Here is a 25,914-nt window from a genome sequence, read left to right as displayed (position 1 = left end):
GCAGATTTTCCTTCCAAGAATGCACATTATCAAATATATGTGTTCAACATGTGGAACAAACCAAATTTGATTTGAATCAAGCTCTACAACAGTTGACTTCACTGATCACTTTGTGTGGGAGTCGAGACATGTCGGTAATTGAAATATGATGATGTACTGTTTGGTTTGAGGCTCAGTCCTCCACATCAACACCCCCCTCAATTAGACCCACAGTTTGTAATTTCAGGGTATTTTTTTGTAACTTTTTTCTAACAAATGCCTACAAATGTATGTACTGTATGTGTCTCTTCATGTGTGGGAGTCTCTTCTTACCTTCCATTCTCCCTTCTTCTTTATCTTCTTGATTACATCATTCATAATCTCTGTAAAAAAAACAACAAAACATCAGGAATCTCAGGGGTGCGTGGTGATCTGATGAGCAAAAATATTCCATTTAGTAAACAGGGAATACTCATGAAAAGGCACACACACACACACACACACACACACACACACACACACACACACACACTGATAGTGCTATGTCTACACAGTAAGTTAATATCAACCCTCAGACATAAAGGCCTTCACATGATGTCAACATAAATAAATAATTTCTAAATTTCAGGAGAATATACGGTATGTAACAACCTTTGTTTGGCTGTTTCGGTGTCGCTGCACCCTGCAGGCCTGAATATGTCCTCTCTGACTGGATAATTTTGCCTGTGTGTGTGTGTGTGTGTGTGCGTGTGTGTGTGTGGAGGGTTCACATATGGCTCTGTCTTACAGCACAGTATGTGCTCCATTAATTTGAGTATCCAGTTCTACAACACTGACAGCTGACTTCATGTGATTTGTTGTGTCCATAAAGAGATTTCCTTTTTTTTTTTTTTGCCAGAAATGTTAAATATCTTATTATTACAATCATAATTAGATTTTCACTGTGATCTCAACTGAGCAGTGAAAGATCTTGACAACTGTTTCTGCCATTCATTTCAATTAACAATTACAAAAGAACAAGCAACCAGCAATGACGGCAAATCCCTCCGTCCCAACCGCATATACTGATAATCCCAATCATCTTTTAAGTAAAATACAATTATTGTATTTAGGAATGTCAGAAACAAATAAAGTGCAGTTCAGTTCAGAATAATGTTCCACAATTTGATGATAAAAAAATATTTTAAGGAATATGTCTTACTCTTTTCAAAGTGTAAAAATTCACTGATTTCTGCCAAAACTGCTAAAAGAGCATCCTCTAAAAATAACCTATACTACAACAGTAATATATGTGCTGCTACAAAAATGTACTTTGTAGTTGTAGTATAGAGTAGAGAATAGATTTAAGAACACGTTTGAGTATTAGTTCAACGAAACTCAACTAACAACTTAAACTAAACTGTTCCACCATACTGATATAGATTTAAAAATCCCATAATGCAATTCCTGCACTGGAGGATATCAACATGCAACAGTCAGATATGGCCTGCAACAAGGTTAATAACCACAGATGTACACTGTCGGTGCGGAGTGAATAAAAACACAGAGACTGCTGGTAAATGGTTCTGCTTTGTTTCTCAGGACCTCCAGTAAAATCCACAGAGGAGAAATAATCCAATCCACTGTGGGGTTATAACACAACGGCCGTGTTCATGCCACGATACTGATATTGGCCCGATCACTTTGCCAACCATCTGCCAGCCGTATTAGGATAAATCCATTTAGGGTGAATTACTGTTAAACATCATGCTGGATCACTGCAAATATAAACCGCTAAGCCCTTCGTCCCCGACTAAAACCTGAAGCCACACAGATACTGATGGATTACGACAGATTAAAAAGGATTCGTACAAAAGATTACAGAACACACATCGAATAAAGATCAGGGGTGTGTTCGTTTCAGTCAGCGCTTTTGTTTTCTGCCTCCACTACAACGTCTGATAAATTCTTCCAGGTGATGAAGATAACAGCTTCTGATTGGCTCTTTTGACAGACAGAAGGAGGAGCTAAGGGCTACCAATAGGACAGATAGATATGATGGAAGGAAGGATATGTAGATAGGATGGATGTAAAGAAGGAAGCAAAGAAAAGCGTTCAGTTACATGCAGGATTATAAATCAAATTTATGTTGTCAAAAAAAAAAAAAAAAAAAAAATGAAAAAAAAAAACACAGAATGGGCCTTTAAGAGCAGCTGACATACTGAAAGTGAATGAAATGTGACCGAGTTCATCCAGAAACAGCGTCAGTCTCCGGCCTCCACCTCCTGTGAGTCAGAGGAACTGTATCTGACCTCCTGTGGGACAGATGATCTTGGAATAGTGCAAATCTTATTCTCACTAAATGAGAGATTCCCCAACTCAGCTTCCTTCAGTCTATTTCCAGCATCTTCTGTATCCTGTTCTGTAAGCCGCTGCGTCAGCACAATAGCAGAGAGAATATCAACTCAAGTGACAAAACCAAAAACTGACACACATGGGCTTTTAATGTATTAAGGGGTGTGTGCTTTCACTGTGGAGTTTGACAAATCTATGCTAAATGCTCAAAGTAACAGTTGCAGCATTCAAGCAGGTTCACTTTCATTCCTAAAAAGTTGACTTGTTTTTCATTCAGCAGCGGCTCCGGGCCACAGGATGAGACACAGACAAACAAAGACGCAGTGGGATATCCGTCACTCGTTTTCCCTTTTCCTCTGCTGCAGCTGATGTGTTTCCTTTTGTTGTCTGCTGCAGCATTTTTCTGATAAAGGTTTTCTGATAAAAGCTCCAAGAATGGAAATCTCCAGTCACTGAACTGGTATACTGGTGTAAACTTGTATTCATTTATTTTTTAAAAATGGTGATTTTGTCCTACACAGAAATTGCATTAAAATAAAAGCAAAGAGTTACTTTCACACTGATTCCTGTTTTTAACTGTGCCTCTAAATGGGAATTGAATGACAGCAACTTTTATCATTTATGTTCGTCTGTGAAGGCTCAGAGTTGAGAAAAAATCCTCATTGTTTATTGATAAGTCATTGATACTCAGTTTGGGGAAATATGTATGAAAAGATTGTGAGATATCAGGTTGTGTAATCAATGCTAAAGCTGCACTATAAAGTATTTTTATATAAACAATGGATCTATTGATCCAGAGGTGTTGCTTGTAGTGACGAACCCACAGAGAATTATCACCTGACTCTGCAGTTCCCCTCTGCTCTACAGAGAGTTTTAGCACCTTTTAGCTCATTGTTTTGGTTTTCTGGCCTGCAAACTCTGCCCTCATCAACCTTGTTTCCAGCAGCGGCAGCGGGCAGCTGTTTTAAACAAATAAGCTTTTATAAATCCACTGTACACCACTGGCCCAGCACCAAAGGCAGATAGACAAAGCTAGCAACTAGCTGGAGAAGAAATTAGAGCATTTAGCAGAAAAAGAACCAAATATTTCCCTTAAGAGTTAGTTGAGACAAAACAGAGCTATAAGGAGAGTGAATATTGGACTTACATTCATCATGTGGACACAAACACAAGTCCAAATGAATGATAATATTACTCCTTGATGTGTAAATGCTGTGTAACGGTTTGCTAACATATAACATATAAGGTTATGACAATGTTGTTTCCAGATTGTTCCAATGACTCCAAGTGGCCAAAAATTAAGCACAATTTCAAAGCTCTTTAACAGTCACGGTTCACCCACACAAGTGTTTGAACTAAATCTACTTGTCTCTGTTCTCAGGACTGTGTGGGCATGTACACACTGTGTTTTGTTGACTGACATCTCCCTCGCTCTCCTGTTAGTTTTATTGCATCTGTTTGGATGAGACAACTAACACCTTTATCAATTCAATTGGCGCATGAAGTTTAGTGACCTTGTGTAATTTCCAGCATCCTGCAAGAAAAAAATAAAGGACTGAATTGTACATCATGACGTATTTTTCCTATTTTTGATAATGTGTGTTTTATTTGTTAGATGTGGACTGGCTAAATAGTGTGCGACATCAGGAACTGTGTGAAATCTTACAGTTAAATCAGTTTTGTATTGTCTTTAGAAACGACTCACTCTTCCTCTCTTTCGTCTCCTGCGTGTTGGCCTTCGTTGGAATCATGGGAATAATGAGACGATAAGCTAGTGAAGTAGCCGCTGCACACTCTCGTAAGTGACGTGTTAAGAATGAGATTCAAAACCACGTCAGAAGGAGACAGCGCTGTGGATTTTTCCTCTCTGACGTCCTGATAGTGGTACAACAATACAGGAACGCATCGGTCAGACAGAAGGAAAAGGACCTGAACAAACACAGTGCAACAGCTGTGTCAACCAAACGGACAGAGTGGCACAAACACACTCCTCAAAATCCCCATAATCTCTCTCACATCCAGTTCAACAGGATGCACGTCCTTAAGGTAAAACAGGGTACGACAATGGAGACGGGCAGAAGACACGACAAGATTTTTACAGAGAAAATACACTAAATTATGAAAAATGCTAATGAAATTTTAAAAAACTCAACTGCTAAACACATTACATTGCAGAATTTTGTTTGACAGAATCAGACATATTGACATTTCACCCTATTTCACCCTATTATAACACCCTAAGAGGCAGTGTGATGTGTTACTGTACATGATACTGCTGATAGAGTCGATGTACACTCCTCCACCCAGCCTCCACTCCACATATATTACAACAGTGTAGCCGACAGTTTTTCCCTTTGCCTTGTGGTTCTCCCCCCTTCAGGGACTTTCACCTATGAGTACATGACCCATTTTTTTTTCTCTGGGTCTCGGCTTCACAGCGGCATCGTTCCCGAGAGAATCTGACACGTCTGATCTTAAAGAGACAGGCAGACAATTCAGAAGGCCATCACCACAGTTCAGCTTTTTTTAAAAAAAAAAATCACTTAAAGCTTCAATTTCTAGGGTCTCAACTTAAGAGTGGCCATATTGAAAAAGGAAACATGAAGCCAGGGTTTCATGGTTTCTGGGGTTTATGTTGAGTTGATAGTGTGTGTAAAACAGAGCTGAAATCATTAGTCAATAGCTTATTGACTAATTTGCTTTGATAATTGATTAACTGCAATAGTTATTTATCAAGTACCTAACAATTAAAGTTCCTCAAATGTGAAAACTATCTGCTTTTCTCTGTTTTATGTCATTGATAACTGATTTAAATCAGGATTTGCACTGCAGTTTTAAGACATAAATTAACTTTCAGTGGGCATATATCAGTATTTTTTAAATTTTTAATCCAAAGAATCACTCAGTTAATGAAAATTATCAACAGATTACCTCATAATCAAAATAATAGTTATTTGCATCCCTTGTTTAAATGGTGATCCATTTGTTCAAGTGTTTGTAGTCAGTTTAACTAACATTGAGTTTATTTTAACAGTGAGGGTTAACTGGTAACGTAGCATGAAACATCACAGTTGCTATGATTTCCTGCAGTTCAGTATATCCTGATATCGCATTAAATTACATCCAAAAAATGAAACCAATCATAAAAAATTGTATGTGAGTATCAAAGCTGAAACCCAGCAGTCATTTATTCTCAGCCCACTGTTAGTCTGCAGCTGGCCTGCAGTTACATAACACCACTAACCAGCCCCAACCAGCACAAGTGAGATATAAGAAAAAGCAGAAGAGGATCATGACTTTGTGGCCTCCAACATCCATCCACTCAGAGGTCATGCAGGCTGATGAGAAGTGCAGGTCACCAGTAAATGGGAGGACGTGAGGACCCTTTCCCATGACCTGCGTCGATGGGGAGATGATGTACAGGAGCAGAGAAAAGGCAAAAACACGAGACCTGAGAGCAGAGATGCTCTGACAGCGCATCCACTGAGAAATCTTCCTGCCAGAAATACAGTATATTAATGGTAGTGGACTGATCTCTGGTGACTGTGTGGGCAGTATTTCTCCTGTAGTTTACATACAGTAAACGTAGCTCATTAAGCTGAAATCTGAGCAGATGCAGAAGACATATAAAGACTTATGACCACATATGACAGCAGGTAGGCGTGCGGGAGCCCTTTATATTTCCAAAGGGAGCAGGCCTAGCAGTGCCAGCCAACGGTGTGGATGCATCAGTCAACACTGGTGTGATTACTCAGCAAGAATCAACATATTCATACATTTTTAACATCTTGAGACAAGAAGAAAGTCTTCTGTGCTTGCAATTCAATCGCAACACACGTGGAGCTATCGGCCACCTCTGTTCATCTGACAGCAAGGAGCTTCTCTGAGGGGACATTCAGATGAATGGGTGGTCTTATCAATCCACAGAAGTCAGTAATGCGGCAACAACAACATGATTTATTGTTAATTTCACACATGAATGCATCAGGCTATGTGTGGCCTTCATTGTGTATTTCACCTCTCACATGAAAGGGTTTGCAGACTAGTTGACTATTACTACCAGTAGATGCTGTCCATAGTGGTCAGCTAGTGCTACTCACAGTCTGTATGATTTTATCCAGTAAACACATTTACAGCATACATATACTGTGTACACATGCTGTGTGCATGTACTGTACACATACAGCTTTGTATTATTGCTCCACTCTCACAGTTGATTAAAAATACTGTATGTATGTATATATTTCCTGTTTTACCTCTTAAGAAATTACATTCAATTTTTCTTTTCTTTAATGTTAAAATGTTTTGAAATGTTGCACATGATAACACTGTTTGTTTTCTTACATAATTAGGTCGATGACAACCAGTTAACTAACAGATGCAACACTTGGGTGTCTTAAACTCCTACTGAACACCCACAGGTAGAATAATTTTAGCAAGTATGACTAAACTGTTCTGTGTGTTATAAGAACACATCTTGTCTTGTCTTTTCAACACATTTCACTCAGAGAGTGATGACCTACTTAAGTCCTTTTTTCTCAGAGTGGTAAGACGAGAGGCTCTTTGTTTTTATGGTTATGGTTATAATATGAAACTACTGTTATTTTTTCTCTTAATCTCTTGGTATTTGTCAAATATATGTTACGAAAAATATTTTTTGAGTTATTCTATATCCAAATCTCTTTTCTCTTACTTAACCTTTTTGATGACTCATTTTAAACTCAGGGGTGTAAACATAAAAGGATCCTATCATATGTAATTTGGAGTTAGACCTGGGACTAACCCTTCCCATTATACAAACCTCACTTCACTTTGTGAGCTTGTGGGCATCTGTGCTCGTGGGTCGTACTTTAGTTTAGCAGAGAGATTTTATGTGTTTGGATTATCGGTTGGCAAGAATTTTGTTAACATTCCAATAGAGTGTGGGTTGCAGTCTAATTTATTCATTTTTCCCTTCTAACAAAGTGGGTTGAGGAAGGTGTGGGTGAAGGCCAACAGTCCTCTACAGCTCCAAATCGCTGTGAATCTCCAGAGACGCTGTATACTCACTAAGTCACACTCATTGTGATCAAATGAAATCCCTGAACGATTTGATCAAATCCCCATCATCATTATACCCCACATATTATGTCAGTTAGAAGCCCATCATGTTACAGATGCTTACCATGCCCTAAATGCCGTTTCAGTCAGACTTAATATTTTAAACTTGATCACTAATCATTTCTTTAGACTGATTAATCAGCTGATTGTTTTCAGTTCTTTTACAAAAATATAACGCTGATATCAGTATGTATTAAAAATCAAAGCATAAATTCAAGAGGTGTACAAGTTGTTCTCTACAGCAAGTAACCAAAGAAAGATTTAGATGAAGCTAGAAAACAACTCACAGGAGCCCAGAGCACTGAAAATGACAGGAAGTATATAATAGACTGTAGGAAAGCAAGTGATGCATTGTGATGCCGCAGGCTGCAACAACCTGGCTGGAGCTCTGAATGCTCTGCAGTCTCCTCCGGCTCAGTTTCACTGGTTAATGTACAGCATAAAACCTCAAATCAGTATCATTTTGCATATAAAATCCTCTTACAGTTAACATAACAACCTGACACGTCACCATCATGTCACACTATCCCTCTCTCTTTCTCCTTAATCTGCGTTTTTGTTGCTGTCGCTGGAGGACAAGAGCATCTTGGCTGTCGCTACTTGGCTCTCTTACCGTACCGATCTTCTATAAGAATATATTTCGGTAACACTGTGTTAAATATGTCTCCACTGTATGTGTGTGCGTACTGTATGTATGCGAGAGGAGGATGGCGAGAGCGGTCACGTGCTGCTGAGAGGAGTGGGAGGAAGAGGATGTCTGCCAGCTCTGACACAGCACTCTTCCTCAGTGAAAGAGAAGGGGAATTCATTACAATTACGAGCCACTGTAACCCTGCATTAGAGAGCTCTATTTCTGCCAGCCCTTCATGCTCTGTAGCCACAGCGACATGACATTTCGGCATGGATTTATTTGGGAACATGTGCTTGTATGTGTGTAGCCTGCATGTGTGTTTGTTGTGTGTGTGTGTGTGTGTGTGTGTGTGTGTGTGTTCTACGGAGGCCCAGGGGCTGCAGGCACTGCGTCAGACACTGAGCCCAGACGATGTGCGTGATGCTCTGGTTCAGCGATGCTTCCAAGGTCAGTTGAAAGCTTTAGACTGTGTGTGTGTGTGTGTGTGCGTGTATGTGTGTGTGCGTGCAACTAAGTGCATGCATGTGTCCTTCTCTGTTTCACCTTCTTCCTTTCTTCTCCTCTACACAGTCTGACACTGAGAGGAGTAAATACACATCCGGCTGCTTCATACAAGGAAGACTGAACTTACTCATCACAACCAATAAGATATTTAAAGGAATAGTTCAACATTTTGGGAAATTTTCTTATTTGCTTCCTTATTCTGAGAGTGAGATGAGGAGATCAATATCAATCTCAATATCAATATATGGAGCTGGAGTCAAGGTATGCTTAGCCTAGCTTAGCATAAAGACTGAACACTAGCAGCTACCCTGGCCCTAGACAAAAATTAAACAAAATATGCCAACCAAGACTTTTAAAGCTCATCATTAAATACCGTTTATCTCATTTCTTTTATCAGTACCTAAAGAGAAATGCAAAAAAGGAAGTTTGTGGTTTCAGATATCCAGTTTATCTACCTGATCAGTGCTTCTGTGCAGCATTTCTTGCGATAGCGCGGGTTCCGGGATACAATTGGCGAGCACAAGTTTTGATTTTGGTCTTGGCACAAGCAGGATGGAAACAAACCTGGCAACCTCCCTACGATGACAAGACTTGGGGAAGCTGCACAGTCACTGTCGCTGGCTGTTGGTCCCCAATAAACTAAAACTTTGGACTGGGCCAGGCTAGCTGTTTCCTCCTACTTCCAGTCTTTATGCTAAGCTAGGCTAATCACATCGTATCCTAACTCAACTAGCTCAACTAGTACATTAATGTTTTTAAAATGTTGCAACAAGAGAAAAGACTGAAAGAAACGGGCATAAATACTCAAAAACCCCAGTCCTTTATACAACTCCAGTGACATCTTTCAGCACAAGCCTTGCATCATTTGCTGTTGTTACAATATCTTACAGTACAAATTTATTGTATCCTAATTTCCAAAATATTATACAGTGAAGAATAATGTATAGCATTTAGTAACAGTATATAATATAGAATCAGGACAAAATGACTTCATTCACAGCCCTATCAGTGACACATGAGGACAGCAAAAATTGAATTTTTAGCATTGTGGGTATGGTACAACTATTCAATGTTTGGATTACGACAAGCTAATTTCAGTGTTCTGACCAGTTGACTGATGAATAAAGTCATCAAAATGCCACAAGGAGAAAATGAGAAAATGTACATTCAGAGCAGAACCCAAATTCAGTCCACAGCTACTGACGAGTATCACGTTGACCAGGGGATCTAAGACTGTGACCATGTGATCACAATGTCCGTGGTTCAAGTCAGGCGGACGTCAAACCCCCTCTCTCTACCTGCATTTCCTGACAGATCTCAACTGTGTAACATCAGATGAAGGCAAAAGCCAAAATGAAAAGCTCCTGTATTAACAGAATGCCATTTAAACAATAGTAAGGTTACACTGAAGTTACTGAATGCAATTTTCATGATCTAAACCTTTAACTCAATCTGCTCATCGGGCATATATGGTCTCTGAAGTGGACAATCACATTACTTTTACCTGTTATGCAATCACAGGATGGTGATTATATTCATGCTGAGTGCTAGGTGTCAGTTTAACAGCACTGCATGTGCAGTATGAACCTCATGACCCTGCACAACAATAAGCAGGTAGACAATAACGTCTATAATATGTCAGAGATTTTCTACATTTCTATTGAGGTAGCTCTCCGTTTTATATCTTGTGTTGGGTCATTGTAGACAATGTTGCAGATCGGGACTGTTATATGGTATTATTGGATTTATAGGATTTTGGCGGAGAGGTAATTAAGTATCTCTCTTGAACAGTCAAAAAAGGCATTTCTATTCTTCTATTTCATCTACTAACTGTTTCTCAACTTAATTTCCAGAAATGTTACTATATCACAATATAAAATTACATATACTGTAATACACAATTTTATCCATATAACCCACATTTAAATAAATGAATGAATGACTGAAAGTAGGTGATTCCTTATCTAGGTTGACATAAAATAAATCATAACTGTCCTGTTGTATTTCTTGAGAAATACAAGGAGTGGGCAGAATAAACACCTGCACACTATGATAATATCCAGTCCACCAACTCTGCATGCATCATATTGTAAAGTGTTCACGTCTTGAGTGTCAAATACAGAATATTTCTTTTTAATCTCTGGGTTGTAATTTGCAAAACGTAATGATCACTGAGTTTCATCAAATCTGTTCACCTGAGAAGCAACACCGTTTTTAAATAAATACCCATCAGCTCAGGCTTTTGCTGACTGATGAGATCCTCATTCAGCTTCTGTTGCTCTCTGGGAATGATGCTCACATACAGTCATGAAAAGGGAGGGTGAAGCATTGCTCGCTGCCCATCCCCCCCTCTCCTCCATCCTGGCTGCTACATCCACTGCTGCAGAGAGGACCCATGATGGTGTCGCCCCCCCCTCCCTCTCTGCCCCCTCCACCTCCACCAATCCCATCCCGGCTTCACCTAAGCCAAACAGAGCGCAGGTGTTGCCTGCAGCGTCCCTGCCTTCACCTACTGGGAAACACGCACAAGTGTTTACATTGTTCTGTAAAAGACGATTCATTCGACACTCGAGCTTGCATGTGCTTGCCTTTACTTTAACCAACGGGATTATGTAATTGACAGTTACAAGGCCTACATGATTAAAGAAGACAGAACATGCAAGAATATCTGGCATGTAAAGCGTGGAGTTGTAATGGTGTAGGTGCGCAGAGGATTTCATTCCCATCAAATTTCAGTCTGAGGGCCTTAAATCAAAAAATTTTACCATGCCATGACAATCTCCTCACTAGCACAGCTAGCAGTGATGCAGGGCGTGAAACTGCAGGTCTGGGCTCCCACTAATACTTATTCTCACCTCACCCACAATATGGCACCTGGGCCAAACAACGTTTCCTACTCAAGTATCCAAAAATCTGCTCCAACTACACAGTAGGGCTGGGCTATAAAGTCAGTATGAGCATTGGAATCTTATCATGACAATATAATCATATCATATCATTGTTTTACATGATTATATTGTAATTAAAAATGGACAGAAGCTAACTGTAATTACAAATGGACAAAGTCAGTTGTTAAAGTATGCAGCCATATCCTCCAGCCCTATACTACAGTCAGTTTATATAGGCTACCATTAATCAAAAAAAAAATGTTATTATATTTATTATATAATATTATATTGTTGGCTTCAGAGTGAATTTACATTTTTGGATGTGTAATCATTAGTAGTTCAGGATCAGCTCTTGTGTGCTCCATGTGGGAGGTCTGTAGAGGCATTTTCACCCTCCATCATATCATAGCAGAGGAAGTGTGTATGACTGGGGAGGTGGATGTGTATGTGTGTGTGTGTGTGTGTGATGAGGTGGGGGTGGGGGTGGGGGCCCAAAAATTTGCAGCAGAACCCATGAGTAATATGATACACCACTGAGCTTGATACAATTTAAGGAATTTAAAGATTCAGCAATCTTACTGCCAGAAAGTGAGGCGTTACTACAGAGCGAGTGTAGATTTTTGTAAGAGATGAGATGTGAAACCGAATCAATAAGCTGAACAACAGATATTAAATGAGGCAAATCCTGCACCATGGGCAGGGCACGTTAATGATGGGAACGTGCAGCTGAAGAAACGATGGCAAACAATAATTATAAATTAGAATAGCTGGCTTCACATTATCTGAGTGCTCTGTGTGAGTCTTTACTATGCAGGCCTGTCTCACATCATCACGACCACCAACACTTGCACCCAGTTGACCCTGCTGAGGAGAATCGAGCTGCGCCTCCATGTTCAGGCCTGCATCAGCACCACACACCGACACTGCTGAAGCATCGGCCGAATGAAATGAGTCTAAATGGACAAAATCAGACAGTGGAGAGTCGAGTCTAGAGCGTCTGAACGATGCAGGGTTACACAGACCGGGTTTGATCGGTGGCGCACTGCCAGGAAAGGGCAGATGATGATGAAAGGGCATTCACTAGACGGTAGCTTGTACACAGATAATGCGGAATTTCTCGCAAGGGAACTTTCTCGCCTTGAATACAATCCGCCATTAATGTGAAACAGAGCTGACAGCAGCTTGTTTCAGCTTTCGACCGCACCGGGTTAGAAAGGGTGTTTTACGCAACCGATTCATGATCCATCAGAGGGGTGAGGCACTGCTGAAATCAGGGAATCCCACAGAGAGAGAGTGTTAATGTCCAATCACTTTACAATCAATAGCATTACAGTAGATTACAGACTATAATTAGCTAACCAAGGCGTGAGAAGCCAGTGTCTGCAGCATCCTCTTGCACAATAGTCAGTCAAAACTACAGTTGTGATGCAGCTCCAATGCAGCGCGGATTATTCCTGAAATAAATTGAGGCTAAAAGGGCGTATGTGGGCTACATTTGCCTCCAGGCTTTCTGCATCATGCTGGACAAGGATGCCTACATTTTCATCAGTGGGCTAATCGCTGCTTGTTAGAGCCATTTTCAGGTCTCGGCCGCTTTAAATACTATTGCGCATCCGCGCCGCAGGAGCCCAGTGAGACAAACCAGCCTCTGCAGGTTATCTACAGCTCCCTCACCACACGGCTGTGGTTTACAATGGGATACAATGGGGCACCAACAGCACTACCTTCATCACCATCATCATCACTGCCATCCAGCCATCCGCATCCTGTTAAAACACAAACACATTTGCGCGCACAGCGCAGAGCCGCAGCGGAACATCTCCACAAATTCTGAGCAAAAATAATAATAGTGAAAATCTTACTTTCGCCGACCACCGCCTTTAATCCGATAGGTGCCATGATGCTGCTGAGTGTTGGACCGAGTGTTCACCCTCTGCTTCCTCCCTCTCTCTCTCTCTCCTCTCTGTGTTCACCTCACATCGCTGCGGAGGAGCCTCCAGTGGGAAACGTCACCACGTATCCTTCCGCATCATCCGATCATAGGTGGTGTTGCACAATTGGATACAACTGCGTCTTATTAGCCTAAAACAATTCCTTGATTAGCCGTATAATGACAAGCTTCATTAACAGCTTGTTCTGTAGCCCCTCATAAACCCTTACAGATACATTCCTTATAAAATAATGATATTTTAGAGCTTGTGTATCCAGAAACATGCCACATGCAGTTAGTGTCTGTAGCCTATAGTATGTATAGTATGTACAGCCTACAGCAGAGGATGACCCCACTCTATAACCTCTCTACAGGCTATGTCATATGTTTGGTTTTGATGCTATTTTATTGCGTTTGGTGTAAATGGTGATTAGTAGTAATTAGTTAATCGATTAGTAGTTTTTAATTGGTGAAGGCAAGTAGGTCTGATGATTCTTTTCATTAATCATAGTCTACAAATGTCAAAGTTCCCAGAGCCCAAGATGATGTTGAAGTTCCTTATTTTACCTGAAAACTGTCCAAAATAATAAAAAAAGTTCATTCACAAATATGAACGAGGCTCAAACACACAATTGAGTAAATTTGTGTAAATTTGCTTGAAAAAATGACACTAACGATTAATAGATCACTGACGTTGTTGTGTAATATTTTCTGTTGATCAGCTGATACATTTGTACTTTCAGCACTAGTGGAGATTATTGCTGTTCCTGTATTCATATGGACCCCAGAAAGAGAAGTAACAACTAATCTAATAAATGATTAACTCAGAACTCGACAGTTGTCAACAGTTTATAAGACATCAGTCAGTGAGAATATTGTACATGGTTTTCCATTAAAGGTTAAATTACACTCATAGGCCTATTTTAAGCACGGCAATTAAAAAAAAGTGAGTAATTGAATTTATATCACAGGTTTGCTGTGATGGAGGATGTGTGAGGTAGATACAGGCCAGTTTAAATATAAAACAGCCGGGACAGAAAGTGTCCACAAGGGGGCAGCATGTGTCTTTCTGCAGGACCTGCACTGGGCATCATGGAAAACGGTTTCACTCCAATGCAGAACTTCTAATTCAATTGAAGTCTGCTTATTTTGGTTTTATAGTGTTGTAAGAATTTTTTTTTTTTTTAAATCAGTTTTGAAATAAACTGCAAAAAGCCTCATTGGTTAGTGGTGATATCTGAATAAATGGGAGTTGGTGTCTTACAATTTCATATCAACAAGTCATAAGTTTAACACCAAATAAGGACAGCACCCAAAAAATAGCACTGAGATACACAGTAGATATTGAACATGGTCTTACTCTACGCAGGCCACACCCTTGGCAGCGCCGACTGAACACGTTGGACCAGTGATGACTCCCAGAGGGTGTGTCCTGCCACCGTGAACCAGACCAGTGTTCACCTCCTCAGTCTCCTCCTCCTCCTCCTCACCGCCCGGGAGTTGACACCTCGCCTCAGTCTTCCTCCTCATTGGGGTAAGCAGGAGAGTAGTCAGGAGCAGTGCGTCTCTCAGGAGGGAAAGTAAAGCTTTTTTAACCCCCAGCGGCTCAGCTCGGATATTTGCAGATATCACCAACTTCACCTGGAAATCTGTACAGTTTGTAACCAGCTCGGATACTTACAGGATCTGTGAGGCTTTCCTGTAACCATGGGGGACGTGGTTTCCTCTCACCTGGATGAGAGCAGACGGGAGATGATTACAGGTGAGAGAAGAGTTCCTGCACCAAGTCATTTTGTTTAAATCTAAAGCAGCAGTGGAGCTTTCATCAAAGTTTGTAACAAGTGTGTTCAGTTTTTATATCCTCGTGTAGGGTTATCAACATACTGCTATTACATAATTCATGGCTTGCTCTATTATCTCCTCATTACTCATCATTCAGTGAATTTCCATTATGTGAAACTACTTTTCTGGTTTTATAAACTCATCCAGAGTAAAAGCATTCGTTCAGCATGTCTGCGAGTCTTGAAATGTCTTTAATTCACTTTTCCAAATACCAGGGTTTTAAAAGCTAGAAAATTCTTTTAAATTCCAGTTGGGCTTCATTGCAATTTGGGCAATTTTGTCTTTCAAAGTCAAAAGATTAATAGCCTACAGCATAAAACCCATGTTTATCTGTTGGAGAAAGCTCTACTTCAGATAAACCAAACTGCTTTTATACTGAGCTGTCATCATGCTGACCCACACAGAGAAATCCACTGAAACCTTCCTGCATGATTTAACCAAAGAATCTACAAAAGACATTAACTCCTGGTTTACTTCACAGCAAGCGTTCCCTTCCCGGGTTTCATTTTTATAAAAAATTTATTTATATCAGGGGATTGTTGCTCTGCTCTACTTGAAGAGTTCCCCTCAATCCCACGTCTGCTGCAGGCCTATTTCTCAGAGATAATAAGTAGGTTTCCCAAAGGGGAGCATGTTTGTATAAGTTTGGGACTCACTGCTATTTAAGTCTCAGATTGCTCCAGCCTCCCCAAAGTGAACTGTGCAGGTCTGTGTGATTATTTCAGCGGGCGTGGGAGTGGAGTGAAATACTTGGATCAGTGGATGCTTCCCTAAAAATGATCAGATTCTCTTTGCTAGAAGTAGTTAGAGGATCAGAAATAACTCAGGAAGAATGAGACTTGCTTGTTGTTATGTTTGTGCTGGTGGTTAGATCCTTTAGACTTGTGCTTTCCAGAAACCTGTCACAGAATCGTTTAAGGCTGGGTTAGGATATTCTTTCACTATTGTAATTGTGTTTGTGTGTATATGCTGGCAGGCGTAATTGCAAGTGGAAATCAAACCAAACCACAGCACACCACACACAAACACACACACAACCAAATATGATTTTTTGTTGGCCAGACAATCAGTTTGTTTGTTGTTGCTGCTGTTTGTGAACCAGAAAGAGAAATAGTCTCAGAAAGTCAGACGTATGACCCTGTTTGCAGCTGCCTCTTTACACCAGCTGTGTTTATTACTGTGTATTTAAAGAGATTCGGTCAATCAACTGATTATTTGATCAACGCAAAATATATCAACAACATTTTTGATAAAGAACTAGCCATTTACGTCACTTATCAAAGACAAATGCCAAACATTCTCTGGTTCCAGCTTCTCTAATGTGACGATTTGCTGGACGTCTTCTCTCTGTTTTCTATAATTGTAAATTGAATTGTTGAGTTTTGGAATGTCGGTTGGAAAAAAACAACAAATTTGAGGACATGACTCACTTTTCTAGGAAACTGTGATTGTCATTTTACCATTTATCACAACTTTCAATCAAGCTATACAACAACCTTTCAGATTCAGGGTGAGCTGAAAAGAATCTGTAAACAAACATGAAACGTGTCGAGTACGGAAGTTCACACTATGTGTAACATCGTACTCTCATCCCAAAGGTCCTCTTACTAGCTTTTTCTCAGCTTTCAACTGCATTTCACAATCCTCATCTGTGAGTGGAGCTGGCTCAAGTGTCATCACTTGACTCAAGTGTTGACAAAAGGTGTTGTCTCATCAGAACAGTCGGCCTATTTGGGAAATGTATTTATGTTGCTGTCAATCTGCTAGAATGCAGGAATGCACAGGGAGGTTTAAACTGTATTGTTACTGTGGACAGCAACATTAACTTCATGTCATTTTAGGGTTTTAGCTAGATTAACTTAAATCGTGTAGTGCTTTTTTCTGCAGGAGTCTGGTTGAGAGAAAGATACAGAAGATAGTGTGCGAAGCTGCAGAAGTAAAGCAAGTAGAAACATGTCACAGGATTAATACTGTAGCTGAAACTGCTAAGTCTCACACGCCCGCTGCCTCTATTGTCTCCACCCCCACCACCTCTCTCTGTGGATCCTCTGCTGCTCTTCTTTTCTACTCAGCGTTCTTGCTCTGGGAGTCTTATTTGTTGTACGTACCTCCCAGCAAGGTGATTTCTTCATCCTCGCTGCCTTAGCACATTCTCACAAGATGATCACGTACAAACACACATTACAATGCATTGACAGAAATAGCAGAGACTGAATGACGCATACAACATGAGCCTGTCTGTGGGAAATACTCCTCAGAGTTGCTGCTATGCAGTTTTCCCAGTTTTCTTGTCAGATGTGGTGCAGTTTGTGTAACTGAGACCCTGCTCACTAGAATACAGGGATAAACAACATTTGAGTGAAACCATCTAAACCCTAAAACGAGCTATTATCCGCCCCCTCTGCTAGCTAGCATCTCTCCCACTATCATCTGTAACTCTGTAGATTTTCTCATTGAGTGTTTGTTTCATCAGGCTTTCTGAAAAGCTGGAACATGATCCTGAGGTTTTCTGTACATATTAGAAGATAAATGAGTATCTACTATTGTGCTCCATAGTAGAATTCAAACTTCTGGTCATTTTAGCTAAGATAAAACAAGACAAAGACAAAGCTGGGCAATAAATCAATATAATATTGTCTTGTTTCACACATGACTGACACTAGCAAATTGCTGTTAAATCTGCAGGTATGACATTTGTTTTGATCTGAGAAACATGCCGAAAGGGGAGAAAGAAATGATCTCATCTTGCAAGTCATGTTGTGTGCATGTTGTACTTTTGGTGAAACGAGCCCCTGGTCAGCAAAGCTGAAACAACAGACGCTTGTATTATCTGCCAACCACTTGATATTTAAATTTTTTAAGAAGTGAATATCCTCAGTCAATTTCAGTCAAATTGTATGCCTTTATTGTTAGTCAGTAATGGAGGGAGCGAGAAATGGAGAATGGCATGCAAAAGTCTGCTGCTTGACGCAAAACAGAGCCGTTAAGGTTCATGGTTGGTGCCTTAATCCCTTGGCCAGTCTAGCCCTTCTTTCATCATAGTATTTTTCCATAATCAGCACATTTAGATTCGAGGTGCAATCTTACGTAATTTATAGTTAGTTTGTAATAACATGTGAAAAGGTCTTCAAACCAATAAAATAACTGCCTCTGGGTATGTTCTCCCATGTGTGAGTGCAGGTGTGATTGTGTTCTGGTATCAACATCTATACATATTTGGGGTCAAGTAAAGAGCGAGTGTATTAGCTCAGTGATTTCAGGTGGTTAAGGGTTGGAGGCACATCTCATTGATGGACTACAGGATGACTATGTCAGTTTTCTTTCTGGTTCCTGCACTGGACAAGAGAGCAAAAGGATATAGAAAACAGGTCTTGGAGTGAATGGAGGAATATGCAAACTGAGAGAAACAGGAAAGAAAGATTAATATTGGCAGGCCTAAATAGTGGAGTATGTATTTAAGGAGAGGTCTTTGTTCCCAAACTCCAGTTTTTCAGTCTGCTGACTTTGGCACAGCAAGACAACCAACGGAAAGTACCGACTGACTCCCTGCACGTTTGGAATGGAGGCCTCATTAACCAACACATATTTGGTGGAAATTTACACAGAACAGAAAAAAGTTTCTATCCAGAATCAGATAAACACATAAAAAAAGGCAAAATGGTTGAAACATTTTGTACCTGACAATTTAAAATACACATTACTCAATACTCAGACACATTCTGGTCAGTACCAGAAAAATATTGAGGTTTGATACGCAGCCCTACTAAACAGTGGATTTACAGGAGGAAAAAGAGTCTGAGTCTCATCAGTCATCTGTCCCATCCTGGTATGAAACAGATGATGTTTTTAATTAGTCCATGTGTCCCTGTCCCACCTCCTCCACATTCTCTCCCTGTCTATCCTGTCCTGTCAGCTCTTTCCTTCCTGCTCTCCCTCTGCAGGCTGGCTCCCTCCTTCCTGTGTTGTACCTTCCATAAACAGATCATAGTCAACGCTGTCTGCCGCTGACAGAGCCAAACACTCTGATTGGCTCGCTAACAGACTCTTTCTCCAGTATCGGAACGTGGGAAAACCTGCGTCCCATCCATCAGGGTCTTGGACTATTTATTGGAAACTGGTTGCAAACAGCAGTGGAAAAGAAATGATGAGTCAAGCAGTGGAGAGGATCTGTGATAAGGAAAACAATGATCCAACTTTATTGAACCCCAAAGGAAGACGCTGCTTTTTATTTTCACTTTTCAGTTAATTGATTAATCGTTAGTCTTTAAAATATCTAATCATAGTGAAAAATACCTTTCATGATTTCCTAGAGTGCAGGGTGACATCTTCAAATTTGTCTTGAAATTTGTCCAGGAAAGGTGAATTACACGATGAGCAACAATTTAATTGAATAGTACAGCTGTAAAAACATGGCGTCTTGGGTTTGAGTTCAGTGTAAATATGATGCATTCAATAAAGAGCTGGAACAAGATGATACAGAATACATATGATACTGTCAGTGACCTTGAGGGTAATTAAAAAGGAGAAACCTGGATTTTAATTGGCTAAGGACAGTTAAGGACCATCTCCCCTAAATTATGTCACTGATTTTAGTAGCATTATAATTTAGGGAGTGAAAAAATTGTCAGCCAGATCTGATTTCGTAGTGCACAGTTGAAATGTTTCGAATCTAATGCTGATAAGATAATTAGATTTAAAGAATAAGTAAACGAGATTACAAATCTGACCAGAAATTCAATGCGGGCATTCAGTGGTTGACTGTTGTCGATCTGTGCCGCAGACATATTTTGACCTGTACCAAAAAAGCACAAAGGTTCAATGCCCAGCCTTAGAAGTAGCTGAGAAATAACATTTTAAGCTAGAGAATGTTCAAACGTCTTCCATTCATTCAAATGTCTTATGACTGTGGTTATACTTCAGCTATGCAAAAGCTTTCCATCCAAACATTTTCCTGTGACTGAGCTGTACCAGACAGCCGTGACATACAGGAGAGTGTGAATTATACTGATAATACATGGTAGACATCTCTGTTGAATGCTGCACCTGAGTCACTATCTTCCATTTTCAAAAGATCCATTTTACATTTTATTGTATGGCACTTTTCATAAAGAGCTGATAGCAGCAGTGAAGGTTTGTGGCCTCAACTGCAACAATTTATCTTCACAGGAGAATGTCTGCTCCCCTTCAACACTTAGCTAATATTTAACAAAGAAACTTAAATTGCAATACTGATACGTTTTGAAAAGTTGGTGGAAATCAGTCACTCTGCAACAAAACTACCTTGTTGGGGATTAATTGAACTGCTTGATTTGTTCTTTTGTGACTTGTGTTGTTTGAACCAATATCAACTTTTACTATGTCATTGAAGATTTCTTCATTAGTGTACACTGCAGGACTGAGTTGATGTTTTACCTCAAATATGTTACAGTGTGTACCTTTCAACACAAATGTTATCCCTTGTAATAAGACTGACTTTTCACTCTACTGTATCTTCAGTAAAAGTGCTATAGAAATATATCATTAGTGTAGTTTGGATGTTTGCTGATGTTGTGTGTCTGTCTGTCTCCTCCTGCAGCTCGGACCAGAGATGTGATGAAGGACTTCAGTAATGTGTACGAGCAGCAGTATGCGGTCGCGCTCTTTAACAGCGTCCGCTTTGAGATAGAAGGAGGAGGAGGGACGCAGTCACAGCTGCTTCACAGAAAGGCAAGTTCAATATCTCTGCTTCACAAGAGAGGTTCAAACGTGCTCAGTGGATAGAACGATAAAAGACATAAACAAAACTACAAAGAAAGAAAGGATGTTTCTTCCCCATCGAACAAGATCTTTGTAATTTGTGTAAACATATTAGTTGTGGTGTCTTTAATGCCACATGGAACTGGATATTGAAGGATAATTCCACTTTATTACAACTTGGTTCTTATTTTTGTAAGTTCATTGATTTCAATTATGATAACACTGCATTCACCACTTCACCACAAGTAATTACTGAGACCTGGAAAAACAGGAAGTCGCTACAACAAAATCTTAACAGGGCAACAAACACAAGCACAAGACAGGCTGTAAACGAAACAACAGTGTATCCAGATTAAACTGAAAGTTTTACTACTTTCAATATTACCGTGAAAGTGAGCACACTCACAATGTTGATAATAATTCCTCACTGTACAAGAAAACACACTATGACATGTATGGCAGGTGACAGTTGAACCAGATAGATGTTTGTTGTGATGCAACAAACAGTTGAGGTAATATTTTTACAGTTTGTCTCAGTAAGTTTGGCTAAGTTGAGGGCTAATCTGTCTAATCGTAACTAGGTGAGTACAGTTTTACTATTATCTATAGTAATGATGAATTTGTAATAAACCAGTTCACAAGATTCCCATCTATGTGGATGCATCTTGCTGTTGGGGATAAAACTTCCTGTCATCCAAGAATTGTGTGTTTTTTCCCTGATGTTATTTGTTAACTGAAGAATTATATCCAGAGTGGTTTGTTATATTAGAATTATTATGGTTTATTTGGTCTAATTATCAAACTTTGTTATTTATCATTCTAACTAGCTTTTGGCATTTTTATGCCTTTATTAGGGAGATTACACTAGAGAGATGACAGGAAGCCGGGGTAGAGAGAGGTGAGGAACAACATACTTCAAAAGGTCTCCAGCTGGATTTGAACCAGGAACGTTGAAGTTCATGGTCAGCTCTGTAACCTCCAGGCCACCACACATCCCTAACTTGACTAATTTGACTATTTCCAGCTTCCTTTCTGCCATCTTAACAGGATGTTTTTGTATTTAATATGAACAAATTTACACCGGTGTTTGTAGCTAAATGATTTGTGCACAACAGATTTGCATCAGTATGGGCTTTGTCAGGCCAACAGAACATGCTGTTATATACAATGCATGAATGAGCTCATTCATGGGGGTCTGTGTACCAGTGCGTTACCTAAAGAGCAAGCCCTCTGCGTTACCACTCTGTAGTTTTTGTATTCCTCTCATCTTTTTGGTCACTGAATGCACTGAAGGTCTCACTTTTGTCTACGTTTTCAATCAGCGAAAAGGGAAAGTGGAGCACATTTCACACATGAACAGAGATGCTGTTTGGAATCCTGTTATGGCAGTTCATCTCCTCTCTTCTCTATGTGGAGGACAGCTGCTTGTGTGTGATTGTGACACAAACGTACAAAACAAACTGCACATGTGAACCAACCCTGTGCAAACACACAGAAACAATTTGCAAATTCATCCGTGTTTACTTTGATGATTTAAAAATATTGGAGTAGAAATATACAATAATATATAATAGCACAAAAATCTGTCTGACATTTGTATCATAAAAACACCGTTTTCAGGACAAACACTGCATTTTAACCACTTGTTTGTTTACTTACAGTAGATGGATGCATAATCAGCACCTCATTTGCATTTTCTCCCTATTTTTATTTTGACTTCTTTACTGGAAACATTTATGAGCTGTGTGCATTGCAAGAGGACCCACTGACCCTGTCACTCATGGACACAAAATCCACAATTTAACATTTTCAGGCAAACAAACAGCAGCCAGCCGGACTTCAAACACACAAGCACCTCTTTATGTTTCAGCCCTGCTGCTCGCCTCTGCGCTCGTTCCTTCCTTCCTCTCTGAGCGGTCTGAGTTACAGGATTATTAGATATAAAACAGGAAATCTGAAAACAAAGCGGGTGGTGTATTTCCTTGTGTAAACACTTGTGTTTTCGGGTAAAAATCTCCACCTCTGCACATTTGAAAACACAAAGTAAGCTTCAAGACTTTGGAACAGTTGAAGAGGAAATGGAAAAAATGAAGAAAAAATAATAATTTGTGAGACTAATGAAACTTAACTTTATCTCATTAATGTCTGCACCTATTGCGCTTGATATCTCACAGTAATTTCATACTAAAAATGGCTAATGTGTGATTTTTCAGGACCCCCTGGCAGGCCATTCAATCTTCTCAGGGAGTCTGTTTCAATACCTGGAGGAGAATCGGAAGTGGAGGAATCGCTTTGTGCACGTGCCAAACAGCTACACCATCAGCCTCTATGAGAGCAAAGCAGTGAGTACGGTTCTGCTGAACTGCTGTTTAGTTTGCTGATTTGGACACTTGTGTTAAAACTGTTTGGTGTGTTTTTCTGTCTGTCTAACAGGCACATGAACGACACCTGCACCCAAAAGTAACCATCAACTGTGCTGGGTACAAGGCCCTGACCTCCATGGAGGAGTACATGGAGCTGATTAACACCAGCCTGCCAGGTAGGACAGTAAGAGAGAAATAATGACTATGTACTGTATATATGACTAAAAATACTGTATAACTGATGTAATATCATCAGTCTGCAATAGTTTTACTCATAAATCAGTTGAGTTTTGTTGGATGAAATGGATGGATACCCACTAAATAACTTTCTGTGTATTTATTCTTTTGTACTTTTCTTGCTTTTTTCTTTTTCTCTATTCTTTATATCTCAGTACATCTCTCGCTCTCCCCCAAATGTATTCATCTGAAACAAAATCAATTGATCAATCAATCAATTTGGCCATGATGTGCAAAATCAAATCAAGACAGAAAATGGGCAAAATCTGTCATTGTTTAATTTAACTTTTTTAAATCAACTGATATTTAATATATATTCTCTTTGTCGTTATCATCTGTGAAGCACTTTCTAAATCTTATTAAACAAAGAGGGAAAAGAGTTTCTCATTCTCCTCCTGTCATGTGACTTATTGTAGGTATCAAGGCCAAAGTGGGCAGTCATCCATTCATCAAGTGTGCGACTCAGTTTCCCCTCATCCTGTGGCACCCATACGCCCGCCACCACTACTTCTGTGTGTTGACAGAGAAGGAGCAGAAGAAGTGGCACGCTGTGCTGCAGGACTGCGTCAGACACAGTAACAATGGTAACAATACACACAAGCACACAGTGAAGTACACAAATGTTTTACCAAAGTAGAAAGGAAGCAGTAAGAGCACTAGAAAAGATCTTCAATTAATGGGATTCAGATTATTTATTGAAAACGGTGAGTAGAGTAGAAACTACAGTACATACAGCAGACTCTCTGTCTGTCTCTTCACCTTTGTCGGTGTCTCAGGCAAGGGCGTGAATGAAACCTTTACATGCCATCTGAGTGAGCTGGTTAGTCTGTGAAGGTGAGACACTGCAGGAATAATGTCTATTTGTTTCTTTATTTGTATTTGCTTGGTTACAGTGTGACGTGTTGTCATTTGATCAAAGCTATAAATGTTACATATTGTACAGCCCAGACAGAGAATCTGCAACGCTCACACTGATAGCGGGTGGGGACGTTATTTACTCAACTGAAAATAGAAGCAGACTTTCATTTTAGACAGGCAAGACTGGCTTTTCTTCTATTTTCCTGTTATATATTTGACTGTATTTAGTGAAAAGCTTACCATTTTCTAATTTGATGTTTGCTGTGCAAACACAACTCTTTCTGTTTCTGTTTCACAATAAAAACCTTCCAGCAGTTCAGAGTGTAACCTCTTCTAGTACTGAAACCATCAGCCAGTTTATTGATTTGTCAATCAACACAAAATTAATTATTAATCAATTAGTCATTCAGATGTCAAATATTCTCTGGTCACAGTTTCTCAAATGTGATGTTTTGCTGATTTTTGCTGTTTTTAATCATTGCAAATAGAGTATAATTTTTGGACATTGAAGCATTATAATACAGGTCATTAGTATAGTGATGTGACAGCACAAGAGGTTTTCTTCCAGGATACAAGTACTTGATGACAGGAACTATAAAAATTTAAAAAATACATTGAAAGGAGAAAAGAAGCAAATCCAGAGTCCCAGTATATAAAACAATCCTAAAAAGTCAAGCTTATCACATTTCAACATGACGCGTTTATCAAAAGCTTTAATAGTGAACTGGTAACAAGTTGCTGCTTTTCACTTTTATTCGATTTTTTTCTAGACTTTTCCCGCCTTTATTTGTTTGTATATGCCACAGTGATTTAAGTTCTGGCCTGTATTTGTGAATTGATGGTATTTTGGACGATACTGCATTTTGCATTTGGTTGCACATTAGTAGATGTTTGTTTTATGAGGGTGGCGAACTACTCTTGATCTGCTATCGAGGTTTCTTTTGAGGACATGACTCGTGTCTTTGTGTTTAGAGACAAAAGACAGAGTCATGCCAGAGGATGTGAAAAACATAATGTCATCCATTTTTTTGTCATGTTGTCATACCGCAAGAATCCGAATTGGTTTAAGTGATCGGCCTGCTTCCAGACTTTGTTTGCCACATGGCGTGTTGACTTCAAATTATACTCTTTTAATTGGCGGGTATATTTAAATTTACATTTAGCAGTGCAACGCAGGGAGTCCACATGCTGCCTTCACTGGAAGAGAGTCAAGTTACATTTTTGTGGTTATGTGCGCGCGTACACGTGGATGTGAGCTCACATTTAGTGTGCGCTTTATTTAGACGTGACAAAGAGAATCACAATGAATGGGAAACTTGGGGTAGATGAGATAAAAATACAAAGCTTTAGAGATTCAGTCATAGAAAAAAGGCTGCTGCAGGGAACGTGATCAGGCTTGTTTGGATCCTTCGGGCTGCAAAGGCAGGTGGTGTTTATGTTAAATTGTAGATCAAGAACAGATTATTTATTAAGGTCCACCGTAAAGTTTTAATTTACAATAAACTTTCAGGT

At 39.7% G+C, this 25,914-nt stretch overlaps 2 protein-coding genes across 4 annotated transcripts in view; one reads left to right on the top strand and one right to left on the bottom strand.

Moving 5' to 3' along the window:
- Positions 1 to 14,813, bottom strand: part of stxbp1a (syntaxin binding protein 1a) — a 36,956-nt gene extending 22,143 nt beyond the window's left edge. For 2 of the 3 annotated variants that reach the window (XM_044333532.1, XM_044333533.1), the window contains exons 1-3: positions 14,727 to 14,801; positions 13,299 to 13,518; positions 313 to 362 (exon numbers count right to left, since the gene is read on the bottom strand). In XM_044333532.1, coding sequence (XP_044189467.1) covers positions 313 to 362; positions 13,299 to 13,335 — 87 coding nt within the window. In that variant the 5' untranslated portion in view covers positions 13,336 to 13,518; positions 14,727 to 14,801. Of the gene's footprint in view, positions 1 to 312; positions 363 to 13,298; positions 13,519 to 14,726 lie in introns of all 3 variants that reach the window. The other variant, XM_044333534.1, reaches the window with a different exon arrangement.
- Positions 14,813 to 25,914, top strand: part of niban2a (niban apoptosis regulator 2a) — a 31,802-nt gene continuing 20,700 nt past the window's right edge. The window contains exons 1-6 of the mRNA XM_044333530.1: positions 14,813 to 14,900; positions 15,050 to 15,128; positions 20,784 to 20,914; positions 23,158 to 23,286; positions 23,378 to 23,483; positions 23,961 to 24,128. Of these exons, the coding sequence (XP_044189465.1) occupies positions 15,074 to 15,128; positions 20,784 to 20,914; positions 23,158 to 23,286; positions 23,378 to 23,483; positions 23,961 to 24,128 (589 nt within the window). The 5' untranslated portion in view covers positions 14,813 to 14,900; positions 15,050 to 15,073. The remainder of the gene's footprint in view (positions 14,901 to 15,049; positions 15,129 to 20,783; positions 20,915 to 23,157; positions 23,287 to 23,377; positions 23,484 to 23,960; positions 24,129 to 25,914) is intronic.

This window comes from Thunnus albacares, chromosome 18 (assembly GCF_914725855.1).
Source record: "Thunnus albacares chromosome 18, fThuAlb1.1, whole genome shotgun sequence".
NCBI lineage: Eukaryota > Metazoa > Chordata > Actinopteri > Scombriformes > Scombridae > Thunnus > Thunnus albacares.
Note: the sequence above shows the minus strand (reverse complement) of the source record. Positions and strands in the feature narration are given on the sequence as shown.